Genomic DNA, 24297 nt, shown 5'->3' on the forward strand with positions numbered 1-24297 from the left:
AGAATCACTGTCGTAAACGTTTTCTAGTTCTACATTGTCTTCTTCATGCTGTTCATCACAAGTCTGCTCTCTTGGTTGGCCCTGTCTTGTCAGAGGATTCCCTTCGTAGTCTAGAGACCTACAGAATCAGTGGTGGATTGGAGGTACAAATTGCAGCAGATTAAGAAGGTCTTTGAACTTAGATGCCTTTATTTTCTTTTTGTTGGTTTTTTGAGCCAAAGATGGTAGTTGGGTCGGAATCCTGCCTGGGTTCTTCGCTAGCAGACTGTACTCTGAAAACGGCATGTCTTTATTAAAAGTGTTTTTGTAGAACAAAGTCCAAGGATTGTCCTTTCTAAACTGCAACCACTGCATTTTACTTATCCCAGTCACAGATTTCACAAAGTACTTGTAAATAGTATCCAGGGATACAAAGTCTTCATCTGACATCTTTTTTACCATGAACTTTTTGCTTGCTCCCGCAATGATCTCCACCCAATCATCTGGAACAAAAACGCCTCTCTTCATGTTCTTTTTCATAATTTCCACCTTACCGAAGTCCCTGTCACAGTCGTTGTACGAGTGGCCAGTACGTAGAAACTTTAAATCAATGGTCTTCAGGTTACTAGTATTAACTACATACGCCCAAAATTTTACTGTTATGTGACTCTTATTTTGCCCCCCACAGTTATCACTGAAAGCTGTCAAGTGGGTGACAGTTGGAGGCAACGATTTTATGTACTGCAGTACACAGGACACAATTTCTTCATACCCTCTAGACGCTTGTGCTTCATGCCACATGAACATGAACGCATTATCTGTACCAATATCATGTACGTTGAAATTGTAGGTCCAAAGTTGACGAGAGTAGTATATTCTTGTGCACGTTAGTATTGGGGTGGGCAACATTTTCTGGAGGTCAAAACAAATTGCAACATGGGTTGGGTCATCTTTAACCTCTTTTTTTGCATTTTCCATTTCACTTTTAGCACTTTCAGCCTGAAGGAGGTGCACTTCTTTTGCTGTAATAGCAGCTTGCTTTGCTTCCTGATTCCCATGTTCGATGGTGTTTTGCAGTTTGTCACATGTATTACAAGTGTCAACATGTGGTCGATGAAAAGCAAGGTTAAAACAGGTATTGAAAATGTGCCTGTAATAAGACAAAGTAGTAGGTTCCATGCCCCTTTCTGCACAGAAAAGTTTATAGCATTCATATAACTTTTTTATGTTTAAGTTACTATCAAGATATTTTCTGTTTGGAGCTTGCTGTCTTGAATAGTGACTAGTGTATTTTGGAAACATTGCAATATGCTCCTTGACTAAGTCTGTTTTTGCCTGTGCAGTTTTATTGGAAGGAATTTTACGGCCTCTCTTGTCTCGAGGTGAAATTCCTGTTTGAGACATTTTTTTCTTAGTAGCAACATTAGTAACTCGCTTATTTGACACATCTAGTGTCTTTAAAAAGATTTCTTTACAAACCCTGACATTTCCTAAATGATATTGACACGAAAAGGACTTCCCACGGGCTGCATTATCTTTCTTTCTAGTAGGATCCCCTATATTAACAGCAGAGTTCAAAAAAGAAGACTGTAGTTCCCAGTTCCCCAACCCCCAGAACTGATCAAAATATTCTTGTCTCTTTTCCTCATTAACTTTTTCATTACACTTGTATCGACATTGATGGTTGTAAGGCGTAACCTGCTTTTTTTGGTGTAGTATACCTTTCCGGTCAATGTATTCTTGCCCCAAATTTCGTAGACTTGAAGATTTAGTCCTTTTCCACGTCTCGGTTCGTCTAGTCCTTTTTCTTCCAGGGTGCTTGGACCGCTTTGGAGGGGGTTCTTCTTCCACTGTCTCATGAGCCCGTTCATCTTCCTCTACTTCCTGGGTCCCTCCTTCTCTGACTCTACCTAAAATATAAAAAACATCAGTTTCTGACAGTAAAATTAAATAACAATATCAATAGAATCATGTATTAGTTATTAAATGGCATGATGAAACACACCTATGGAAACAGTGTTTATTTTTTACTTTAAGCTCCTTAAGAGGTACCAGGAGTGGATAAACATACCATACAAGAAACGATAAAATTTATCTGAAAAATCTTGTCATAAGTTTTTATTTCAAGCGAAATAGTATATTTCATTACTAGGACCGAAAGTGGCATTTTCCGTAGCGCGCTCAAGTTTTTGTTTGAGGCGAAGCCGAACACAGGGAACCCCAATTTCACGTGCGAGGCGAAGCCGAGTATGTGAGGGCTATTTTCACGTACGAGGCGAAGCCGAGGACGGGAATGATGGAGCAAGTGCCGGATAATAACTTTCGGTACAAGTTATGAACGATACTTTTCATCACGACGAAAAAATACAAGAACACAGAATAGCAGACCTCAGTAATATTACAACTATTTTATTTCTCAATTAATTTGATTGAACATAAAAATAATATAAAATCTTCTAAAAGGAAACTTACGTCTATTTTTGATTAATTTTTAAAACCAAAAAATAGTAGAAAATATTCTAAAGTTAGCCTACGTATATTTCTCAATGAATTTTTTTACATCAAAATAAGAGAATAAAACAACGTTTAACAATACACACAGCTGATTGAAATCATTAAATTAAACCGTAACAAAACACTAGCGCGAGTAGTGAATAAATGGAGAACTAATTGAGAGCGAGGGAAAGTAAATTTAGAGCGAGGGAAAATCAGCTGTTCGATTTTCCCTCGCCCTTAATTAGAGCTTGGGAAACGACTACTTTCATTGATGTCAGCTGTTATCGAAAATAGTTACTTTCGTTAAGTAGTGATGGAAAAAGTTTTCCATCGATAAACTTTCTTTCTTCGCTTTATTAACCACAAAACTAACTATTATTTCCTAACTAATCTCAAAACCAACTAATGAGAGTTGGGAATATTCTATGCTCACCATCTTCAGAACTGTCGCCTGAGTCTTCATTGTGAGGATTGAAGTCAGGATCCATATCACTGTCATCTAGAAATAAAACCCAGTATGTAATAAAGATAAGATAACTATTTCAAAACAAAATAATTATAAGACTGAATCTGGAATGAAAACATAACCTAAGAATTGCAAAGAACAGTTTCATATTTCAAAAGCACAGACTAGGTAAATTATTAAAAATAATAATTGTAACGTATTTTAGGAACTATCTAGAACCCATCAAAGTAATAAACTTACCTCCAAAAAGGCTTGGAAGACTGTCTTCTGACATTGTCTGCAGTTACATTCAATGAGCATAACAAACAAAACACAATTCTGAACAAAATGTCTGCAGGCAGTTGGATGCCAAGGGGTACAAGTGAGTGAAGTCACTTGTATCCCTTGGCTCCTCACTGAAACAGCTGTTGATGGAAGTAGTTATTCATTTTGCCACTAGATCTCAGCACCTGATAGAGATTCACTTGTCACTGTTGGCCACTAACATTTCTAATACATTAAGGATATGGTTTCTGCAGTTAACCCAGAAAAAATAAAAATGTCACTTGTACCCCTTGGCTTCTCACCCCTTCAATTGTCCTGTTGCCCAATCAATTTATTTACATTAAATTTTTGAAACACAAGTTCCATAAAATCACACTTCCAACAATCTTTTGTAAATAATGGGTTATAAGTTAAATAAATTGATTTATTATTGGCAAATATGTGTTTTTAATAACTTACAAACTAATGTTAGTTAGTTAAGAAAAGCAAAATAAATTAGTGATAAAGTAAAAGGATACAATGACTTTCAACGATGTGGTATGGAGGATTGTGCGGATGATGCTTACAAGCCTTGTTGAAGGCACAGGTAAAGCAACTAAGCCTTCTGAGAAAGATTTTGCATGGTTCGTCTTTCCATGTAGCTTGTTGAATCTGACTAATGCCAACAACAGCCTGAAGCTTTTCAGGCCTTTTCAAATACATCTCATCAATGTCTGTAGATTTAATCTTTATTAGATTTACCTTACTGCAAGTTTTGCTTACACACTTTATAAATGATTCTACATCTGTTACATCATTGCCACATTTCACCATGAGATCTGCACTTCTTTTCACCACTCCACCGATTCCATCGGCAGAGCCTTTGCCGTGCCCACTAATGGAAAAATTCCATGTCATGGATTTCAAATTTGGTACATACTCCTTTATTCTAGACATGAAAAATATATTGAACCTATTTTTGTATTGTGATGATGGTCCATCACTTAATACATGTAAAGTGTCAATTTCAGGGCTTTTGTTTATTTTATCAAACAATGGCAAAAGATGAGCCCAGACAGCATGTGCCTTGTGATCAGTGTTACCGGTTATGGTACAAAGTGATTCCAATTTATTTTTGGAGTACATAACTACTGTGTGGAGTGACAGTTGCTGTTTTGAACCTCCAAAGTGGCAGCTTTGGATTTCTTTATAAGACTTGCATAAATAGTTTTCAGAGAAATCAATGTGGAGCAAACACTCGTTTTCTTTAAGTGATTTCTTAAGTGTGTCCATGGCATTGTATTGGTGTGTTATTTTAGATAAATGTACTTTGTAAAGATCTAGCTGTTCTTGTAGCTTCATTGCTAGTTCAGAAACAGTGCATTGGACTTCCTCTTTGATACTCACCCTCATCAGTTTAGGATTTTTGTCAGAAATCGGTTTTGTAATCTGTTTCCACTGCAAGTAATTTACTTCAGATTGATCAATATCTGAAGTCTTTATCCTGCTTGACTCACATCTCGTGCAAACACCTGACATGCAATCTAGGGATTTCTTGTTACACACTGTCTCTTAATTCATCTAATGATTTTGTCACAATCTTTGTTTGAATACATTTTTCATGTACAAGGATGACATTGCTGCAAATTATACATGCACATGTATCAAGATCGTTCAATTTTGGGAATACAACCCAAAATGGCCTCAGTTTTAAAAATGTACTGTAACAAACTTTATTGTTTGGATGTTCTTAATTGAATTTTTTGTGTAAACCTTTAGCTGTATCTAGTAGAAGTCTTTTTTGTTTTTTAACTTTGCGTCTTGTAATGCAATCTTTTTTACCAGGGAGTTGTTTACTGTTAATGTCCTGGCAGTAAAATCTTCTGACTAAATAGATTGTATTACGAGGCAATCTTCTTTTATGCTCTTGCTTAGTTTTTCCAATTCTCCTATAAGCTTTGTAGCTTCCAACTAGATTTTTGGCCTTATTTATTAGTTTTCTTTTCCTTAGTAAAGGCGTTGAAACCATGGCGTTGAATTCACTAATTTCTGTTTTGCTTTTAAGGGTGTTTTTCTTTTTAATTAAACCTTCCTCGATTGTTTCTAAATAAACCAGCCGCCTTTTTACTGGAGTAGGTACTTTTCTGTTATTTGCAGTTGTGTTATTTTTTTCATTGGGGATGGGGATTTGGTCACAGAGTTTTTATATCTTTGAAATCTTTTCTTATATCTTTCTGCTTTTCTCTGTGCAGATGCGAGCTGTTTTTGTGTTGAAAGTAGGTCTCTATAAACCTTAATGGTTTTTTTTCGATTTTTTCCTCAGTTCTCTTTTTTTTGCACTGTGACTCTTTAAACTGTTGTTTGATATATTATTTAAGGATTCATTTTGGATATCACACTGTATAACAGCCTCATTTTGCCCATTCTGAAGTTTTTTTCTTTCTCTGCAGCGTTTTACTCTTTCTCTAACTAATTTTCTGTCTCTTCTTTTTTCCCTTTCATTCATATCTTTTCTCAACTTCCAGGTACCAGCCTCTTTTCTTTTCAATTTATACTGCTTGTCATACTCTCTCTTTTTTTCCAGTTGTTCTTCCTTCGGTAAGCTTTGCTCTATGTTTTCTCTGCCTCTCCCTTTCTTTCAAACGTTTCTCCTCTAATGCCTTTTCACTTAGCTTAGTTCTGGGTTTATTGTTTGATTTTTTAATCGCCTGTTTTGAACTAACCGAATTTTTTACTGCAGCAGGCTTAATTATTGGCCTTTTACTTTTATCGTTAACTTGTGAACAACTAGGCTTCACCAAGTTCAAATTATCTGGAGGGGTACTGGTGGTACATATTTTCTTTGGTGTTTGCACAGCTTTAGTAGAACCAGTTTTAGTTACTTCTAAATTATCTGGAGCTGCAGTACTTGAAGTATTTATAGGCGTACTAGAAGTCATTGGTCTAGAAAGTAAACCTCGGTCATGTTCCAACACACGTCTTCTTTTAATTTCAGCGTATTTTCTTCTTTGAAATTCGGCATTCTTTTTCTTTTGTATTGCAGATTTTTCAATTTTTTTTCTACGGACCAAAGCCTCTTCTCTATCTTTTTTCAATTTTTCTTTCAACAGAAGATCTTCATCTCTTCCATCCATGGTCTGGAAAATTAAAGAATTTGTTTTCTAGCAAAGGCCTACTTATGTCATTACAAGAGGACAATAGGATTAAAAAAGCCTAACTGAATCTTTAATAAAAAATACTTGTAATAATTCTACACCATGACATATTTTTAAAATATTATTTGCTGTATTTAACTTAGCCATCTAAAATTATAAAAAAAACATTTAACTCAAATTATATTTATGATTATAAGTTTAACTTTTCATGAATGCAAACATTAAGCTATTAAATCAAGGCTTTATCATAAATTTAATAAATAGGCTCAGGCCTAATTAATGTAGACCTAACTAATGTAGAGAGTAAATAAAAAAAACTAAAAAAGTAATAAAGCAAACCCCTTCTCCTATCTTTAATAAAAATTAAAACACATAAAATCATTAATTTTCAAAAACCCATATCAACTAATTTCACAACTGCAACAAGAACTAAATAGTCCTAACTCAATTTAGATTGGATAAAAAAGTGGAAAGCAGTTCTAGAAATTTGCTGGTTGCAATGAAAACTCACGCATAATTTGGTCTTTTTCCCGGTTGGAGGCAACCCTGCATCATCATTATTTTCATCAAAACATTGTTTACTAATTCATTATATTCTATTCCATGTCAAAATCGAAAATAATAAACCAACAAATATATCACCAACAAGATCAAAACGTACATCAATCAAATGAATCAGCGGTCACAAAATGTATCGGATGTCACGTTTAATTGTGCATCATTCGTGACCGGCGATTCACAGACCGGCGATACAATTTCATATGTCGTGTCTGCTAACCTCAAAATGGCGAATGCTATCGCTAGAGGCAAGTCGGCATTTGGAACCGGGCCGTATTACGCTCAACTTAAACTAGTACGATGCATTGTGATTTATATTTTATTGACAATTAGTCATGTACCGTTGTTACACTTATAAATTATAACAGTTTCAACTAACAAAATTACTTACCTCCAAGTCCAAATTATCTTGAGAGCACAAACTACTAGCATTATTGCTGCTCATCGCCTTGACACTTCTGTTTTAACGCCGATTTCCGCCACTACTCGCGCTAGTCTTGCTGTGCGATGTGAAACAGACTTCACTGCCGCCGTTACCTCTGATGTTAGGGACACGACTTTTAACTCAGTTTGGCGTTAAATGAGTATTATTTCATCTGTAATATGCACGTATTAGCCATCTTTCGTTATTAGAGATGATAATAAAATGTTTTATATTCACTTTTCTCATTGGTAAAAGTATTTAATTCGTCTCTTTAATGGTAAAACTCGTTCGGGAGACGTGTGACCGTCGTTACTTTGGCCACTATTTTCTCAGTTTAGTTCCAAAACCTCTCAATATTTAACGAATAAACTGTATATACAGCAATATTAAGGCCTAAACTTCCAAAATAAAAGGTTTTTAGCAATAGGTAAAGTGAGCAACATTTTTTTATTACTATGGGACTGTTATTGTACCCAATTCAAATTTTGACCCGTCGTCATGGTACTAGGGGCAGGGGATGCATTCTTTTGTAAGATTGCGATGCTATATTTGATCGTCGGCTTGCGAGGTGCAGACTTGCGTGGCTGAGTTACTTCCTTTGTAGGGGCTGCACTTGAAGATGGGGTAGGGTACAAGGTGGGGGCCATGGGAGGAGCAGGGTCAGGGGCTTGAAGACTTGATGTCTCTAAAAGAGCATCAGGGGGGGGCGTCTGGAGTGAACGGCATTCTAGTTTGAAGGTGGCGGGATATTTAAATCCTTGTGGATTGATCTCCACAGTGTCACGCTAGTAGTATGTCGTTAGTCGAGAGGATCCAGGTCAATATCATAAAAAAGTTGGTCATCTCGCGTTCCTCAATAACCTTTTTCCACGAAGGTCCGAGTTCTTTGACATGGACCACTTCATCGAGAAGTGCAGGATTCAGTTCAGGATTTCTGTCAATTTGACCTAAAGCACAAACAAAAACATTACTGCAGGAAACTTTCTAAGATAGTATGTTCGATAGAGGATTTCTTCCCCTTCATTTTCATAGATTTCCTTATTCCCACTTTAAAATTTGTGCTATCTGTAGCGTGGCAAGGCTGAAATTCAAATTCAGCAAAAAGCCCTTCAGAGAGATGTGCCTAACCCGCTCGGTACATTAAAACGGGAGGATGGGAGTCACACAATAGGAATGGAGGAGACTCTTGAAGTCCTCATGAACACCCACTTCCCAGGGAACACCCCACTAGGCAACTCGACAGGACAACACTTGATACCCTGGAATAGGAAATCACCTAGAGACATTGCTTTGGCTAGAAGATTTTCGAGTAAGCTGTTCAAGCCGGAGGTCGTGAAGTGGGCTGTCGATTCATTCAGCCCTTTCAAGTCTCCAGGCGGGGACGGAATATTCCCAGCTCTCATCCAAGAGGTCCTTTTAAATCATATGATAGCTCTGTTCAGGGGCAGCTTTGCCCTAGGTTACATCCCAATTTGTTGGAGGAAATCAAGGGTGGCGTTTCTGCTGAAAAAAGGTAGAGACCAGGCCCAGCCTAAATCCTACAGGCCAATTTGCCTGTCGTCTTTCATGCTAAAGACTATGGAAAAAGTGATAAACCGCCACATTAGGGATGCATATTTAGTTATCAACCCCCTAAGTGCGAGCCAACATGCGTTCATGAAGGGCAAATCTACAACGACGGCCCTAAGCACCCTAGTGGCAAAGATCGAGGAAACCCTAGAACACCAGGAAATTATGGCAGGGGTCTTCATGGACATACAGGGTGCCTTTGACAACGTGAGTTACAAATCTATAGAGGCTGCAGTCAGAAGCAGGGGCATCTCCCCCGACGTAGCAGCTTGGATAAATGCCCTGCTCAAGAGCAGGGTGGTGACGGCAGAATTGGGAGGCTACTCGACAGCTATCATTGCTCGACAGGGTTGCCCTCAAGGAGGGGTTATCTCACCCCTGCTGTGGGCTCTTGTGGTGGATGATCTACTGAGAGAGGCTGACAGGAGAGACATAGACCTCCAAGCCTTTGCAGACGACCTAGTGCTGACTGTTAGAGGCAAACACGCAGCCACAGTGAACAACCTTACCCAGACAGCCGTTAGCTTCATTGAGGGGTGGTGCTCCAAAGAGGGGCTCACAATTAACCCTGACAAAACAGAGCTAATCTCCCTTACGAGAAGGAGAACTAACCTAACAGCCCCAAAAATTCAGGGGAAAAGTGTAAAACTTGTGAAGGAAACAAAATACCTTGGAGTTTACCTCGACCAGAAACTGACCTGGAGCAGGCACTTTGACTATGTACTCGCAAAAGGTACAGGTGCTTTTGGTGCTTGCAGAAGAACCTTTGGCAAGAAATGGGGACTCAGTCCCAAACTCACACATTGGACCTATGAAGCCATAGTCAAACCAATGGTTACATATGCAGCCTTAGTATGGTGGCCTAAGGCAGAGCAGACAGCAGCTGGCAGGAAACTGCAGCAGCTGCAAAGGCTAGCGTGCTCGGGGATCTGTGGGACCATGAAATCCTGTCCCACAGCTGCAATGGAGGCAATACTCGACATGCTCCCACTAGGGCTGGAAGTTAAGAAATGCGCAGCCATATCTGCACTAAAAATGGGCAGCAGAGGTGAGCTGAATCTACAGAGGCAGTCTGGCCACCTGTCCATCCTGAGGGGATTCCCAAGCATGGACATGGAACTAGGCACACCAGACCTCATGACAAAGGAATACGACTTCGAGATTCCTTACCAAGTTGCAATAGGGGGAAGAGACAACTGGCAACAGTGCAACTTCAGCAATGACAGAGCATGCTTGGTCTATTACACCGATGGAAGTCGGAAGGATGAGAGATCAGGGCTGGGAGTGTATGGTAACAAAACCAAAATATCTCTGGCCTTGGGCAGAACAACAACAGTTTTTCAATCAGAGGTCCTGGCGATTGAGTGCTGTGCTAATAATATTATTAGCAAGAATCTAAGAAAGGGTAAAATCCTTATTCTCTCTGACAGCCAGGCAGCATTGAAGGCGCTGGGGTCATGTGTGACACAGTCACGAACAGTAAAAGGGTGTAAAAACACCCTCAAAAAGTTAGCAGAGCGAAACCAAGTCAAATTGTCTTGGGTTCCTGGACATTCGGGGCATGAGGGGAACGAAAAAGCCGATGCATTGGCCAGGAAGGGTGCGGAAGACCAACTGTCAGGACCAGAACCCTACTGTGGTACCCCCATAAGCTCAGGAGTAGCCAAAGTCCAAGACTGGGTCAAGGTTCAAAAGGCTCTGGCCTGGATGAACCACCCAGGTATGAGGACGTCCAAATTACTAATCGACCCCACTGATAAAGGCTGGAAAGACTTGCTGAGCCTTAAGAAAGGGGACATTAGTCTGCTAGTAGGAGTGTTAACAGGGCACGGTCCTATCAGGAAACATCTCAGGACCATAGGGAGGTCACAAACAGACCTCTGCAGGTTCTGTGAGAACTGAGTGCTGTGCTAATAATATTATTAGCAAGAATCTAAGAAAGGGTAAAATCCTTATTCTCTCTGACAGCCAGGCAGCATTGAAGGCGCTGGGGTCATGTGTGACACAGTCACGAACAGTAAAAGGGTGTAAAAACACCCTCAAAAAGTTAGCAGAGCGAAACCAAGTCAAATTGTCTTGGGTTCCTGGACATTCGGGGCATGAGGGGAACGAAAAAGCCGATGCATTGGCCAGGAAGGGTGCGGAAGACCAACTGTCAGGACCAGAACCCTACTGTGGTACCCCCATAAGCTCAGGAGTAGCCAAAGTCCAAGACTGGGTCAAGGTTCAAAAGGCTCTGGCCTGGATGAACCACCCAGGTATGAGGACGTCCAAATTACTAATCGACCCCACTGATAAAGGCTGGAAAGACTTGCTGAGCCTTAAGAAAGGGGACATTAGTCTGCTAGTAGGAGTGTTAACAGGGCACGGTCCTATCAGGAAACATCTCAGGACCATAGGGAGGTCACAAACAGACCTCTGCAGGTTCTGTGAGAACGAGGTAGAAACCTCAGAACACTTATGGCTGGACTGTCCAGCAATGGCCCATAGAAGGCTTATATCTCTGGGGAGGTTATTCCTGGAACCAACAGAGATAAGGAAGCTGGGTGTCTTTCAGCTCCTGGGCTACTTGAGGAGCCTAGGGCTGTCAGAATGAATTAAAGGGTGCTACAAAAGGTCTCCAGGCCGAAGTAGCTAGGGGTATGCCATTACCCCAGCCCCCACAAAAAAAAAAAAAAAAAAAAAAAAAAAAAAAGGCCTAAACTTCTAAAATAAAAGGTTTTTAGCAATAGGTAAAGTGAGCAACATTTTTTTATTACTATGGGACTGTTATTGTACCCAATTCAAATTTTGACCCGGAGAGGGGTGCAGTGGGTTTTGTCGTCATGGTACTAGGGGCAGGGGATGCATTCTTTTGTAAGATTGCGATGCTATATTTGATCGTCGGCTTGCGAGGTGCAGACTTGCGTGGCTGAGTTACTTCCTTTGTAGGGGCTGCACTTGAAGATGGGGTAGGGTACAAGGTGGGGGCCATGGGAGGAGCAGGGTCAGGGGCTTGAAGACTTGATGTCTCTAAAAGAGCATCAGGGGGGGGCGTCTGGAGTGAACGGCATTCTAGTTTGAAGGTGGCGGGATATTTAAATCCTTGTGGATTGATCTCCACAGTGTCACGCTAGTAGTATGTCGTTAGTCGAGAGGATCCAGGTCAATATCATAAAAAAGTTGATCATCTCGCGTTCCTCAATAACCTTTTTCCACGAAGGTCCGAGTTCTTTGACATGGACCACTTCATCGAGAAGTGCAGGATTCAGTTCAGGATTTCTGTCAATTTGACCTAAAGCACAAACAAAAACATTACTGCAGGAAACTTTCTAAGATAGTATGTTCGATAGAGGATTTCTTCCCCTTCATTTTCATAGATTTCCTTATTCCCACTTTAAAATTTGTGCTATCTGTAGCGTGGCAAGGCTGAAATTCAAATATGTGTTAAGTTTATTTATTTTTCCTGCGTTCACATTTGACGTAAATGAATGTATCATATATGGAAATTGTAGCTAATGTAATTGTCTTTCCAATGATATAACGATCCAATTGTTTAGTGATTGCTGCATATTATTAGTTCCAAATATTTGTTATAAATAGGTCGGTATTAAACGACTAAAAAAGTTGTTTGGCCACCATCTTACCGTAACCCAACCAAAAACTTGTTTGGCCGTTCTAGGGTTAAACTGGAGGGTTTTGTCTGGCATCAATTTGTAGAAAAGTCCTGCCTCATATCCGTTGATAATGTCCTCATCTCTGGAGTTCTGCCTCACCACTGGTCCCTCACTTTAACTGGTACTGGTAACTGGTACTCACTTTTTGAAAGATTTTGATTGTGTTCCTCCTAAAATTTTGCTTAGCAAACTCAAATTTTATGGCATTGAGTATGAACAGTTGGATTTCGTTCATTCGTACTGAAGTAATAGAAAGCAGTTTGTTTTAGTTGGTGAGATGCAATCTGGCTTGAGACACGTGGTCTGGTGTTCCACAGGACTCGGTCCTTGGACCATTTCTATTTCTAATATGTATCAATGATTTGCCTCAAATTGTTATAGATTCTAAATTATTAGAAAGAACAAATAAAAAACATCTGTAAAAAAATTCCCACCTTAACTGCCTAATCTGGAAACTCAAAGATTTTGTTACTTTTGATTATTTAAGGTCAGCATACTTTGCTCTTTTTCAGTCACATCTTTCCTATGGACCAATGCTGTGGGGGCTTTCGTCTTATTCAGATGAAATTCTTATTTTACAGAAAAAAGTCATTCTGACCATTTGTGGAGTGGGTCCTGTGAATCACTGCAGACCTCTTTTCATCAGGCTTAGAATTATGACAGTAATTAATTTATACATTTATCAAATTATGCAGTATACAAAAATTAACCTACATGAATTTAATATTAGACAAGATTTTTATTCTCATAATAGGCCTACAAGGAATAAACTACAGTTAGACACAACAGCTCATAGACTTAAAAAGAGTAGCAATAGTTATAGACTAAACTGCATTAATTTTTTTAATAAATTGCCTGATTCAGCCAGAACTGTATTCTTCAAGATATTCAAATCTAAATTATGTGAATGGTTGATAAGCGATCCTTTCTATGGCATCCATGAATTTCTTAAAACAAAAGTTGATATTGAATTTTGATGTGTATCTACATGATCCATATTCTCTAGACATGTCATAAGTTAATTAACTAAGTATTTTTTAAACTTTGTATTTTATTTGTTAATTGGGAATGTTTTGTATGTGTTTTGACTATGCCTATTCCTTTGTACAAAGAAAGGTCAATGGCAATAAAACTCTTGATTCATATTTCAGATGGCCAGTCACTAGTGACACTTCGATCGACGGATTTAGCCTTGCCACAAATTTTAGCAAATGAAATTGAGTGCGTAGCCTTGAACCATTCAATCCATCTAATTGAGCAAACAAAATCTACTCCAAACATCTGTCCAAACTCCGAAGCTTTTTCTTTCAAAAGTGGACCACTTCCGGGAATGTTTGAACCATTTTGGAAGTGCTGCATCAATATCACAACGATCACATCCTCTGATTCTTTTCACATATTTCCTATCTTCTTGAAATGCCTTCAAAATCTTGTCCTTATTATTCAAAATTGGTCCAACAGTGGAATTGACCAACCCACACGTTTGCTATCTTACATCCATCTTCACACGTTCTTTTAACATACACTTTTTCTTTCATCGGCATAACCTTTCATTTAACCCTTTGGGCACCAACGATTTTTATAGTTGACTTGCTAAGGGGACCGGGCACTAAAATCATATTGTTACAGTCGTTTCTTTAAAACTGTATAACTCCTAAACTATTTGTGTTATTCAGGTAAAATTGTTAACAATTTATATGAAATAAATTACACTTTGAAAATAATATAACTTTTACTCACTTAAAAAAATACTAGGTATTTGAAATTACTATAATTTTATGCACTAACTAGTTCTTTACGTGTAAAAAGATTATACTTTCAAAAATATATTTCTTGGTTTTTATTATTTTAGAATTTCTTGAGTTTTTTTTCAATTATAAAGAATGAAAAAGTATTTACATAATTAGATTAGCTAGCACTGATCTCCAGTCTAACGTATGTGCCTACTGCCTAGGATAACACAGTCCGTGAACTCCCCGGCCACATCTGGCATAAGCAGATCTGCTTTTTTCCTCTTTCCATCTTCTGCTGTACTTATTCGACTGCACACAGAAGATTTCTTTCTTGCTTCCCAGGTAGTTTTACAAGTCCTTCCCCCTGTAAAGGACCATCACCTCCACCACAGATATTCTGTGGTACTGCGGGTTCAACAGTTGGCTTATTTGCAAGCCACTGTCTCAACACTTCCTCAATAACCAAAACAGTATAGTTGTATCTTGAAAGTGGCTTGTTTGTACAATTTACCTTGTAAAGTATATAACTATTCAAAACCATACGGCCTACTATATTCCAGACCACTTTTTTCCAGTACTTGACTGTACGACGTTCATCCAAATATGAATAAAGCATCATCTGAAGAATCAATGCCACCCATGAAGTCATAGACTTAGTTAGGGTTCTCATAACTCCTCTAACTCTAACATCTTTGTCTACATCTTTTGCTTTGTGCGCTAGTAGCAGCATGTACCGTTTTATAAAATAATGTTTTGACCATCAGCAAACTTTCTTTCTTTTTGCAGACAAATATTTTTGAGATTTTGTTATTGTGACAGTAAAATATCTTTCATTACAAAAAAATTCTTTACAACCGGAACACTGAAGAAAAAATGGTCACTCACTACATGATAGCCTTTTCTTAGATAGTTTCCTTCCAGAAGCTTTTTTAGGACCACACGAGAGCACGCCCCGTGGTCGAAAAATAAACCAAAAGTATGTACTGTGCAAACTTCTCTATTTTCACCCCACACTGTAAATAAAACATGTGTTTAGAATTTCTTCCATTTGTTTTGATTTTCTGTTTATATTTTGATGTTATTTAGTCATCACCTTGGAAACCCATAAGTGGTAATTTTTTCAAAATTTCAAATTCATTTTTCGTGCTTATTTGTGAGCCTATATTATAAAGAAACTCATCATTTATAAAGGAACTCTGCACATCTACAGGTAAATATATTTCATTTGGTACCAACCGCGTGTAATTCGGCCCAGTAGTAAGGTCAGGCTAGCTGTCATAAGTTTTGCAAAAGTTTTTTAGTATATAAGATAGCCTAGCCCAAATTCTTTTACATACCTTATTTCTTCCTTGTCTGCAACATGAAACATGTAACAAGTAAATCCCAAACAATAATTAGTCACGCTGTCACATAACATACTTTACCCTCCATTTGTGGTGATGTTTGTTTGGGAGGTATTGCATTAGTTGAGTATGGTTTTTGGTACCTACAAGACTTCCATCAATTGACAAATATTCATTAGGTGCATAGTGATGGAAAAAAACCATTATTAGCATGTGTCATCATAGGGTCAAATTTAGCACAGGGGTCATAACCTGGTTCATTTACCTTAGGCAATCTATCAACAACATCATGAAAAAATTAATAAATGCTTTCAAAGCGACTTCTGGCAAACATTCTGCTAAACCAAGGAGAGGCAGTCCCGTTGCAGCCAGAGATGAAAAACAAGACCTAGGCGTATAGGTTTCATCGTCAGTACTATCTGACTCACTATGTTATGTTCCAAATCTAGATTGTACTTGCTCTGGAACAAAATTAGGGTCTTCATCTGTGTCGTCAACACTATCACTACTAAAATAATGAAATGAAATGAAATGTTTATTCGTAACATAAGTTTACAAGATTGTGATTTTCACATATAAACATATGACATGTCAATACCACTTTACTATCTAATAATACCTTATGCTAAATTCTTTGTTTTTATCAATCCATAAAACCTAAAGCTAAGTTTTTATAAAATCATCTAGGGAATAAGGACACAAGATAATGAGATAAGATTTTAGTTTTATTTTAAAGGATGACATATTTTCTTCAGTTTTAATTTTATCTGGGAGGTTATTGTAAATTTTCCTACCCATGTACCATGGCAATCCTTCATACAGAGCTGTTCTTTGCACAGGATATTGAAGATCATTCCTGTGTCCTTATAATTTCTTTTTACAAAGATGCACAGTTGAAAAATATAAACTGCATAAATTGTCAAGAGTTTCATCTGAATAAAAAGGGGGCGGCAAGAGGAACGTGGTCTGGTGTCAGCTAAAATTCTAACGGCAATTTTTTGTAAGATAAAAATATTCTTGGTAATGGGGGAGCTGCCCCATGAGATAATACCATAGGAAGACCTAGACATAAAATAAGAATGATACACAGCAAGAGCTGCATGCAAACCCGAAGACTTATAAACCACCCTTAGACCAAACAGTGCTTTTGCTAGAGACAAGCTAATTTGTATTTGATGATCAGACCATTTTAGATTTTCATTTATGTTTACACCCAGGAATTTAGTATTTGCAGAAGATTTTATGGAATCACCTGATTTTATAGGTAAACAACTTAGAAAAGAGCCTTCACACGGCGTGGCTCGCGCAGGTGTGGAGGGGGAGAGCGGTTTCAGCGGTGTGGCGGGGGATCGAGTCCCCCTCCCCTACTACCCCGACCACCGCCACTGATCCCGCTCTATTCACCTTCCGACTTCCGACAACACGTCGGTCGCCAACGCGTCACCCATACGTGCCCATACTCCACACCAGGCCATCGCTGCTTTGAGTAACTTAAGTTTTAATTATTAATAAAAAATAAAAAACATATGCATAGTCATAAGTATAGCGTAAATTCTTTTTTAAATTTTAATATAAGGTTTCAGGTGTAACTTTGAACCCATGATAATGCCATTAATTTATTTACAAACTATGTGCCTTTTATGCCCTCAATATTTTAACAACAAAATTGTGACTTTTTATGTAATAATTATTTATAAAAAAATCTATAACATGTTTTAAGGTAAAATATACATGTATGGGTCATTCTCCACAAAACGTCGAATTCGACAAGGCAAAAAACAAAATTATAAAATTTTAATTTTTTAATTTTTAGTAATCAGTTTGTGTTCAACTAATATTCATTATTTAGACCATATAGCTCGCCCAGATGATACTTGTCCATTTTTTGCTTAAATTAATGTTTTTATTTATAAGTGTCCACGGACATGACCGCAATGTCCACGGACCTGATGTTTTAGGGAAATTAATAAAACTATACACACAATTAAAATAATTACACATCTATTGAAAGTAAAAGAAATACTTTGTAAAAGTAAAGGCTCTTATGTTTATAAAATTTGAAGAATAAGTAAGAACATATTTAAGAACTCTACTGGGACAACCACAGCATCAGGAAAATAAAACTATTCCGTCAAGTGTAAGCTTAATGAGTACAGCAACAAACTATTAATGATTTAGTTCAACAATTTATATTGTTGGGGTAGGTTTTCAAATACATACAACCCTCTGGAGTTTAACAAAGAAGGCTCTTTCAAAATAGATAATACTTCATCATTACTGACACAAGCCTCTGGCTCGGTTGAAAAGACGAATTTGTTTTTGGTGTCAGTACACCTTTTCATAAATCTCACTAGGTAACCCTGGCCTAGGCATTTTGAAACACAAGCTTTTCTACTTATTTAAAAGAAAAAAATATATTTTTTTTTTTTGTTTCCACGGAGTTGTGACATGTCCACGGAGTAGAGACGTAAACATGCGTTTGCTCTTCAATTGGGTAAAAATGTTGATATTCTTAGTATTTTTATGTAATGTTAAAAGTTTATTATCTAATGCTTACAAACAATGTTTTTAAATTCTTTTTAGGTGCTTCGTCATTAAAATCATTAAAGCAGGGAAGCGCAACAAATCTGTTTAAATTGGCGTACTCAAGTTTATGTAATTTATAAAACATTCATCATTTGGGAGGCTAAATCAAAACTAAGCAATAAATTAAGAACTCATTTAATGTTTACTGAAACTACATACATAGGTAACAAGTCTTTATAACAGGATATAAAATTCAAGAAGCTTCAGCTAAATAGGCCTACTACTTGAAAGCTAACCTAATAACTTGTAATTCTCAGGCAATTGTTTGAAAACGTACAGGCCTCTAGAATTTATTAAATCTGGTTGCTCCAAAGTAGCAACAACCTCATCTTTGGTAACTGATGCTTCAGGCTCACTGGAAAAAAAGAATTTGTTTTTAGTGTCAATGCACCTTCGCATGAATCTTATCTGGTAACCCCCGTTATTGAAACATTTTGTGACACAACCTGCATAGAAGTTCAAGGTTTTTTTCCCGAACACTTTAACGACAACAAAGTCATTGGTTTTCACATTGAGCTCTGGAGGGTTATCTGGATCAGAATCCGAATCACTGTATATGGCAGAGTATATTGGCTTTTTCTTCCGGAATGTCTTCTGTTTCTTAGCTGTAAAACAGTGAAGGAAAATCAATGCGTTTTTGTATTTGGAAAGTAAATAAGTTGTTGTATTTAAAAATTTTATAAATAATAACTGAAGTCTCGTAGGTAACTTATTTAAATCAATGTAAATTACACCAAAAAACCCATAGTTTATATATGAAAAGCTAAAACCCTCAGCTCCGTGGACATTTACTCAGCTCCGTGGTCATTAAATTGACCATGGAGTCCATGGAGCTGATGTCCATGGAGCTGAGGGATAGACCTTTAGCAGTAAATTTTGAGGTTATCACAGGGGGATGAGAATCACAGAATTATGTATTCTAGAGAACCTCATTCAGATACCATTTTTCAAAGATCTTTCTTTAAATATATTTATAAGTACAAGCCTTCTAATAGCTCAATGAAACTGTTGTAACTTGTAAAATTATTCATCTGTTCCTTTGAGAAAAGTAATAAATTAGCAAAATAAAAATCCAACAAAACAAATTAAAAAGGATACACTTAGCAGGTAGATTAGTGCAGACATTGTCATCACCTCCTTCTCCATCATGGTTTTTATCACCTGAAAAACTGGTTAAGGAAAACATTCAAATAATCATGCTACTTTAATATGCTTGGATAAAAACTGAGTGTGTCTTAAACAATAGTAGGAAAAACCAAAACAAAATACAGAAAACAAATAAATTGGAACAGTTGTAAAGGTAGTTAATCGAACAGTAATTTATATGAAAAAGTAGACAGTAAAACATTTAGGCCCCTAACAGGTAAATTGAAACAGTAAAATCCTATGTATACTAATTTCCAAAGGATACATTTGGGGGTTTGAATCATTATCTTCCCAATCTCATAGTGGTCGCATTCTTGATTGGCTTCACATAGAAGACAAGAGAGTCGTCTAGCTGAGATTTCATCTTTCATTTTTCTACTCCAGGCTATTTCGTGGACTTTCAAAATCCCCTTAAATTTTGGTAGTTCTAAACCATGGAATTCTGTATCTAATTTCAAGATATCTTCAGTATCTACTTTGAAGAGATGAACTCCTTTACAGTTTTGTTCTAGCACTCGTATCAAAGCATCAATACTGGGAATGTCTTTACCCCGAGCTACAACACAGTCTGCAGTTCGCTTAAGGACCCCACCAACCCCATCTGGGGCACCTTTCCCATGGTTGGCCTCGGAGAAGTGCCAATGCAATGTCTCTACATTTAGTTCTCTCGCTATAAATTTAGCAGCTAAAACAAACATCTTCCTGTTCCTGTACTGATTGGTCGGGCCATCACTCAAAAAATGAACTTTTTCCAGATTCGGAACATACTTTTTTATCTCTGTGAAAATAGGTACTAGGTGGCCACAAATGGCGACAGAATCATGTCTTCTGTTTTCAGATAATGTGCACAGAGTCTGGCTGACAGTTCCATTTATGCCATGGTAATACAGTACAGAGGTGTGCATTGAAACTTGATCTCTGCTTCCTCCAAAGTGAAATGACTGGATCTCTTGGCCAAATTTGCAATTATAATTCTCTGAGAAATCCATATGCAAGAAAGCTTCATTTTCTTTTAAGGTCTTCTTTATTTGTCTGACAGCATGGTGTTGATGAATTATGTTATTAACATGCTGAACAAATTTATCAAACATGCTTTGAAACAAAATTTTCAGTTTTTTCTTAGAACAAGTTATTTCTTCCTTTGTTGTTTTCTTGCAACACTTTTTTTTTTCCTTTCATCTGCACTTCAACTTTCTTGTCAACCCATTGATATAAAGTGACACTGTCCTCTTCATTGTAATCTAAAAATGCTACCTTGTTTCCCTTACACTCCATGCATTTTTTCTCCAAACATTTCTCCTTTAAATATTCATTTTCACAAGTAATGTTCTTTATTAGGTCTTCAGGCGTTCTTTCTCTGATCATCTTTAGCGTGTTCATTTTTGAAACAATAAGGCTCATGTTAGTATGGATTTTGCAGAGACAAGTTTCCCTTGACCTGCAGTGAGGAATGACAATCCAAAACGGCCTTAATCGGCAGAAATGAGAATAGCTTATTTTGTTATGTTCCTCATAGCATGATATAAATTTTGTATACAAGTTTTTTAGTGAGTCGTTCAACTCCCTTTTCTGCTTTTTAGTTTTTGACCTTGTTATCGTATCTTTTTTTCCAGGGCATTGCCTGCTGTTTTCATCATCTTCCAGGAATGTCAATATATCCTGGCGTAGTTTGACTTTTTTTAATAAGTCTCTTTTTCTTACTAAATGAACTCCAGCGGTCCATTCTTGACCACTGATCTGAGTCCTCCAGGAAGTTAAGGATGCTACTTTATGGGACAGCTTGTATTTTTTAACAATTTTCCCACTGAGAGATTTTACCATTAGCCTTTTATGGCTGAGTTTTCTTTCTTTGGCAAAATTACTTTTAACTTGCATTTGCAAGACTTCAGAAAATAAAAGCTGTTTTTTTACTTCATTAGAACACTTTTGTCCGTTCAATAGTTTTTCAATTTTCTTCCTGGGCGTTAGGTCCAATACTTTGGCTTTTTTCAATCTATTTAGCCTCTGTTTGTATTTTGCCAATTTCCTTAAGAGCTTTTTATTTTCATCAGTTAGAGATTTCATTTCTTTTTTCATTTTTTCTCTGTTTTTTCTCCTCTTCTTTTTACCACTGTCAACCCTTGATGTTGATACCTCAACTTCATTTGAAACATTTAAAATAGGCATTGGGCTGTTAGGTGGCGTGTTATTCAAAAGTTCTTCCTCTATTCCTTTATTTTTTTTCAACCGTTCCCGGTAAGTCTGGGAACATTTCTTCCAGCCTTTTCTAACTTTTCTCTGTTCTCTTTCTGTCATTTCATGAATACTTTTTCTACTCCTTTTTTTCCTATCCCTATCTTTCTTCTTCTCTTCTTCATATTTGTCTGGATCAGTTTTTAATTTTTCCCTTGCACGTTGCATGCTCAACCTCTTTTGCTCTTTCCGTTTTAATAAGTATGCGTCTGAATTTTTCTTTTTCTTTTTGCCTGGCATTTTGACTGTCAAAGCCTGAAAAAAAATAAAAAAAATACCTAGAGGGTAAAATTGTAGACAATTTTGCTTTCAAATTAATATTCATGTTGAAATTTTTTAATCTTTCATGTTTTAATCATGAAACAGTTTATTACAATGTCACTTTTCCTCCAACTTATACTTTGAATTTAAGTTTTGAACATTCAGTTAATTTTGTATTTTAAAATATTAATAAACATAAAATATAAATTGTGTACTAAGTGTAATTAATGACTAAGTTAAGGCAACCAAATTGGCTTAAGTAGGCCTAGTTAAATTTTCTTTGTAAAAATTGTAATAAAATTTCTTTTAAGTTATTCTATAAATTGTGACAGAAATTAAATGTGTAATTTAAACTTTCTGGCATTAATATATGTTTGGGTGATAAATAATTAAGGGAACCTACATAAAAAAAGTTAAAATGTTATTATTTATTGACTTTCCTTTTAAAATAATGTCCGTGGACATTTTCATCATGTCCGTGGACATCGTAGTCCACGGACATGATGTCCACGGAAATGATGCCAAGCATGAGAATGATTGTCTACACCCAAAACCTTTTAGGTTATCTTAATAAAATGACTGTTTTGGTTTGAACACCTGTAATAGGATAGTACAAAAATAAAAACACAATAACAGTACAATTGTGTTTACAATAATACTGACCACAGATCTGATGAGATGATCTTAACGTTGCCTCCTTTTCTCACAACAACAAGCAAAACAACACAAATTTCTTCACAGCACAACTCAAAGAACTGAATATATCCAAGATGGCTATCCCTCTTCTTGTACAAGTACTGCATTAGTCAAGTTCCACTACTAGAAAAGTCATTTAGAGACTAAAATTCAATTGTCCACAGACATGATGACAATTTTAGTGACAAGAGTTTTATAGAAATTTTGATAAACATTATTTAATTAAAAATAAATTTAAGGGGGTGAGACGATTACTAACAGTTAATTATTGCAATATAATTATTTCCATAAGAAAAAAACATCTTTTTTTATTTTTTATTCACTTGCTAACTGTTAGAAACATGGTAGGTGACAGTCCACGGACATGACTTGTCATAGTCTGTGAACAAGAAATCTATGATAATTTTTCAAATTATTGAAAAAATAGAATATGTATGCTATAAAACAAATTTAATTAAAGATATTTTGTAAATATGAAAATCAAAGTCTTCTATATAATTTTTTTTTTCACAGGGATACTTAGTTTTTTGCGTTTAGTGGAGAATGACCCGGATACGAGTTAATAGTACATTCAAATATGTTTTAAACTATTAAATAAGTACATAAGGAAATTCTACTACCTTATTCCATTATTCCATTGGACGTGTAGACGGCTAGACGGCATGTGTATGTTCTTCAAACGGCAGTATTTACAAACAGATAATGCAGACTGGTTGTTTCGCTCACTCCCAATATATTGTATATATAAATATTAGCCTATATTACTATTCTTGCTTGTAAACCTTTAAACGGAAATAGTTCTCACACCTAACAAAATTTTTTTGAAATAAACACTCATCCCACACTAATACATCATATTTTCAACATCGTTCAGTTAGTAACTGTCGAAATCGAGCACTCGTATGTCCTCAAAATCGCTATTTCCATCTTCACTTGGCAAACTGTGAATGGTTTCATTATCCGAGCTTTCACTGCTTTCGCTATCATCGTCATTTAATGATATTATAATCCTATCCACATTTTCGTCCATTAGTGCATCCCTCTCCCAATATAATTCTTCTATTTTTTCCACATGTTCGCAACATTTCTTCCATTTTTCAGGCGTATATTCAGAAAAAAGTCTCATACACATTTCTTTCTTTGCAGCCATACTCTCGGCCAAACACTCTCCTAATCTTCCCTTGATATCGCCCCAAACGAGTTCGATAGGGTTCAAATCGCAGTGGTAAGGTGGCAGGCGTAAAACATCATGCCCTGCGTCATAAAACAGCTTATCTTTTGTGTACGTTTTTGGAACGGGAGCAGATTTTACAAGAACTAGTAATTCTGATTTTGTCATTGTTGGTGAACAAGTAATGTTATTTTTCAAGAGCCATTCGATTATTTGCTGTTTGACTGAGGAGGCGGTTGGTTTTTTGCCATCCTGCTTATTATGGTAACTTGCCTTATCGAGAACTATTACACATTGGGGGGGAATGTTAGGCAAAAGTGCTTCTGAAACCCACTTTGAGAAGTTCGTGAAATTCATCTCGTCGTGATAGTACTCTGATTGTTTTTTCTTTTTATCAGACTGCCACATACGTAGTGCATTAGGCACAAATCCCTGTTAAGAACCTGCGTGAATTATAACGAGTCTAGGGCCTTTTCCTATGGACTTTGTTGAGCCTAACTCAGACTCAGACTGCCAACAATTTGAAACAGTGTGATTCTTATTTACATAAGTTTCGTCTAGGTACACTATGGTCTTATTCTGG

The 24297-nt window shown here is 36.9% G+C and overlaps 1 protein-coding gene across 1 annotated transcript; it reads right to left on the reverse strand.

The window, feature by feature from the left end:
- Positions 1–23417: 23417 nt before the first annotated feature.
- Positions 23418–23882, reverse strand: LOC129005262 (uncharacterized). Its single transcript, XM_054434103.1, has one exon. The coding sequence runs from the start codon at positions 23880–23882 to the stop codon at positions 23418–23420; it is 465 nt and encodes a 154-aa protein (XP_054290078.1).
- Positions 23883–24297: the final 415 nt, after the last annotated feature.

Source organism: Macrosteles quadrilineatus, unplaced genomic scaffold (genome assembly GCF_028750875.1).
Source record: "Macrosteles quadrilineatus isolate MER2022 unplaced genomic scaffold, UCM_ALF_1.0 Scaffold_18__1_contigs__length_3160703, whole genome shotgun sequence".
NCBI classification, from domain to species: domain Eukaryota; kingdom Metazoa; phylum Arthropoda; class Insecta; order Hemiptera; family Cicadellidae; genus Macrosteles; species Macrosteles quadrilineatus.

What these genes read in the sequence shown, in the direction of transcription:
- LOC129005262 (XM_054434103.1), bottom strand. Translation starts at nt 23,882, where the DNA reads ATGACAAAATCAGAATTACTAGTTCTTGTAAAATCTGCTCCCGTTCCA.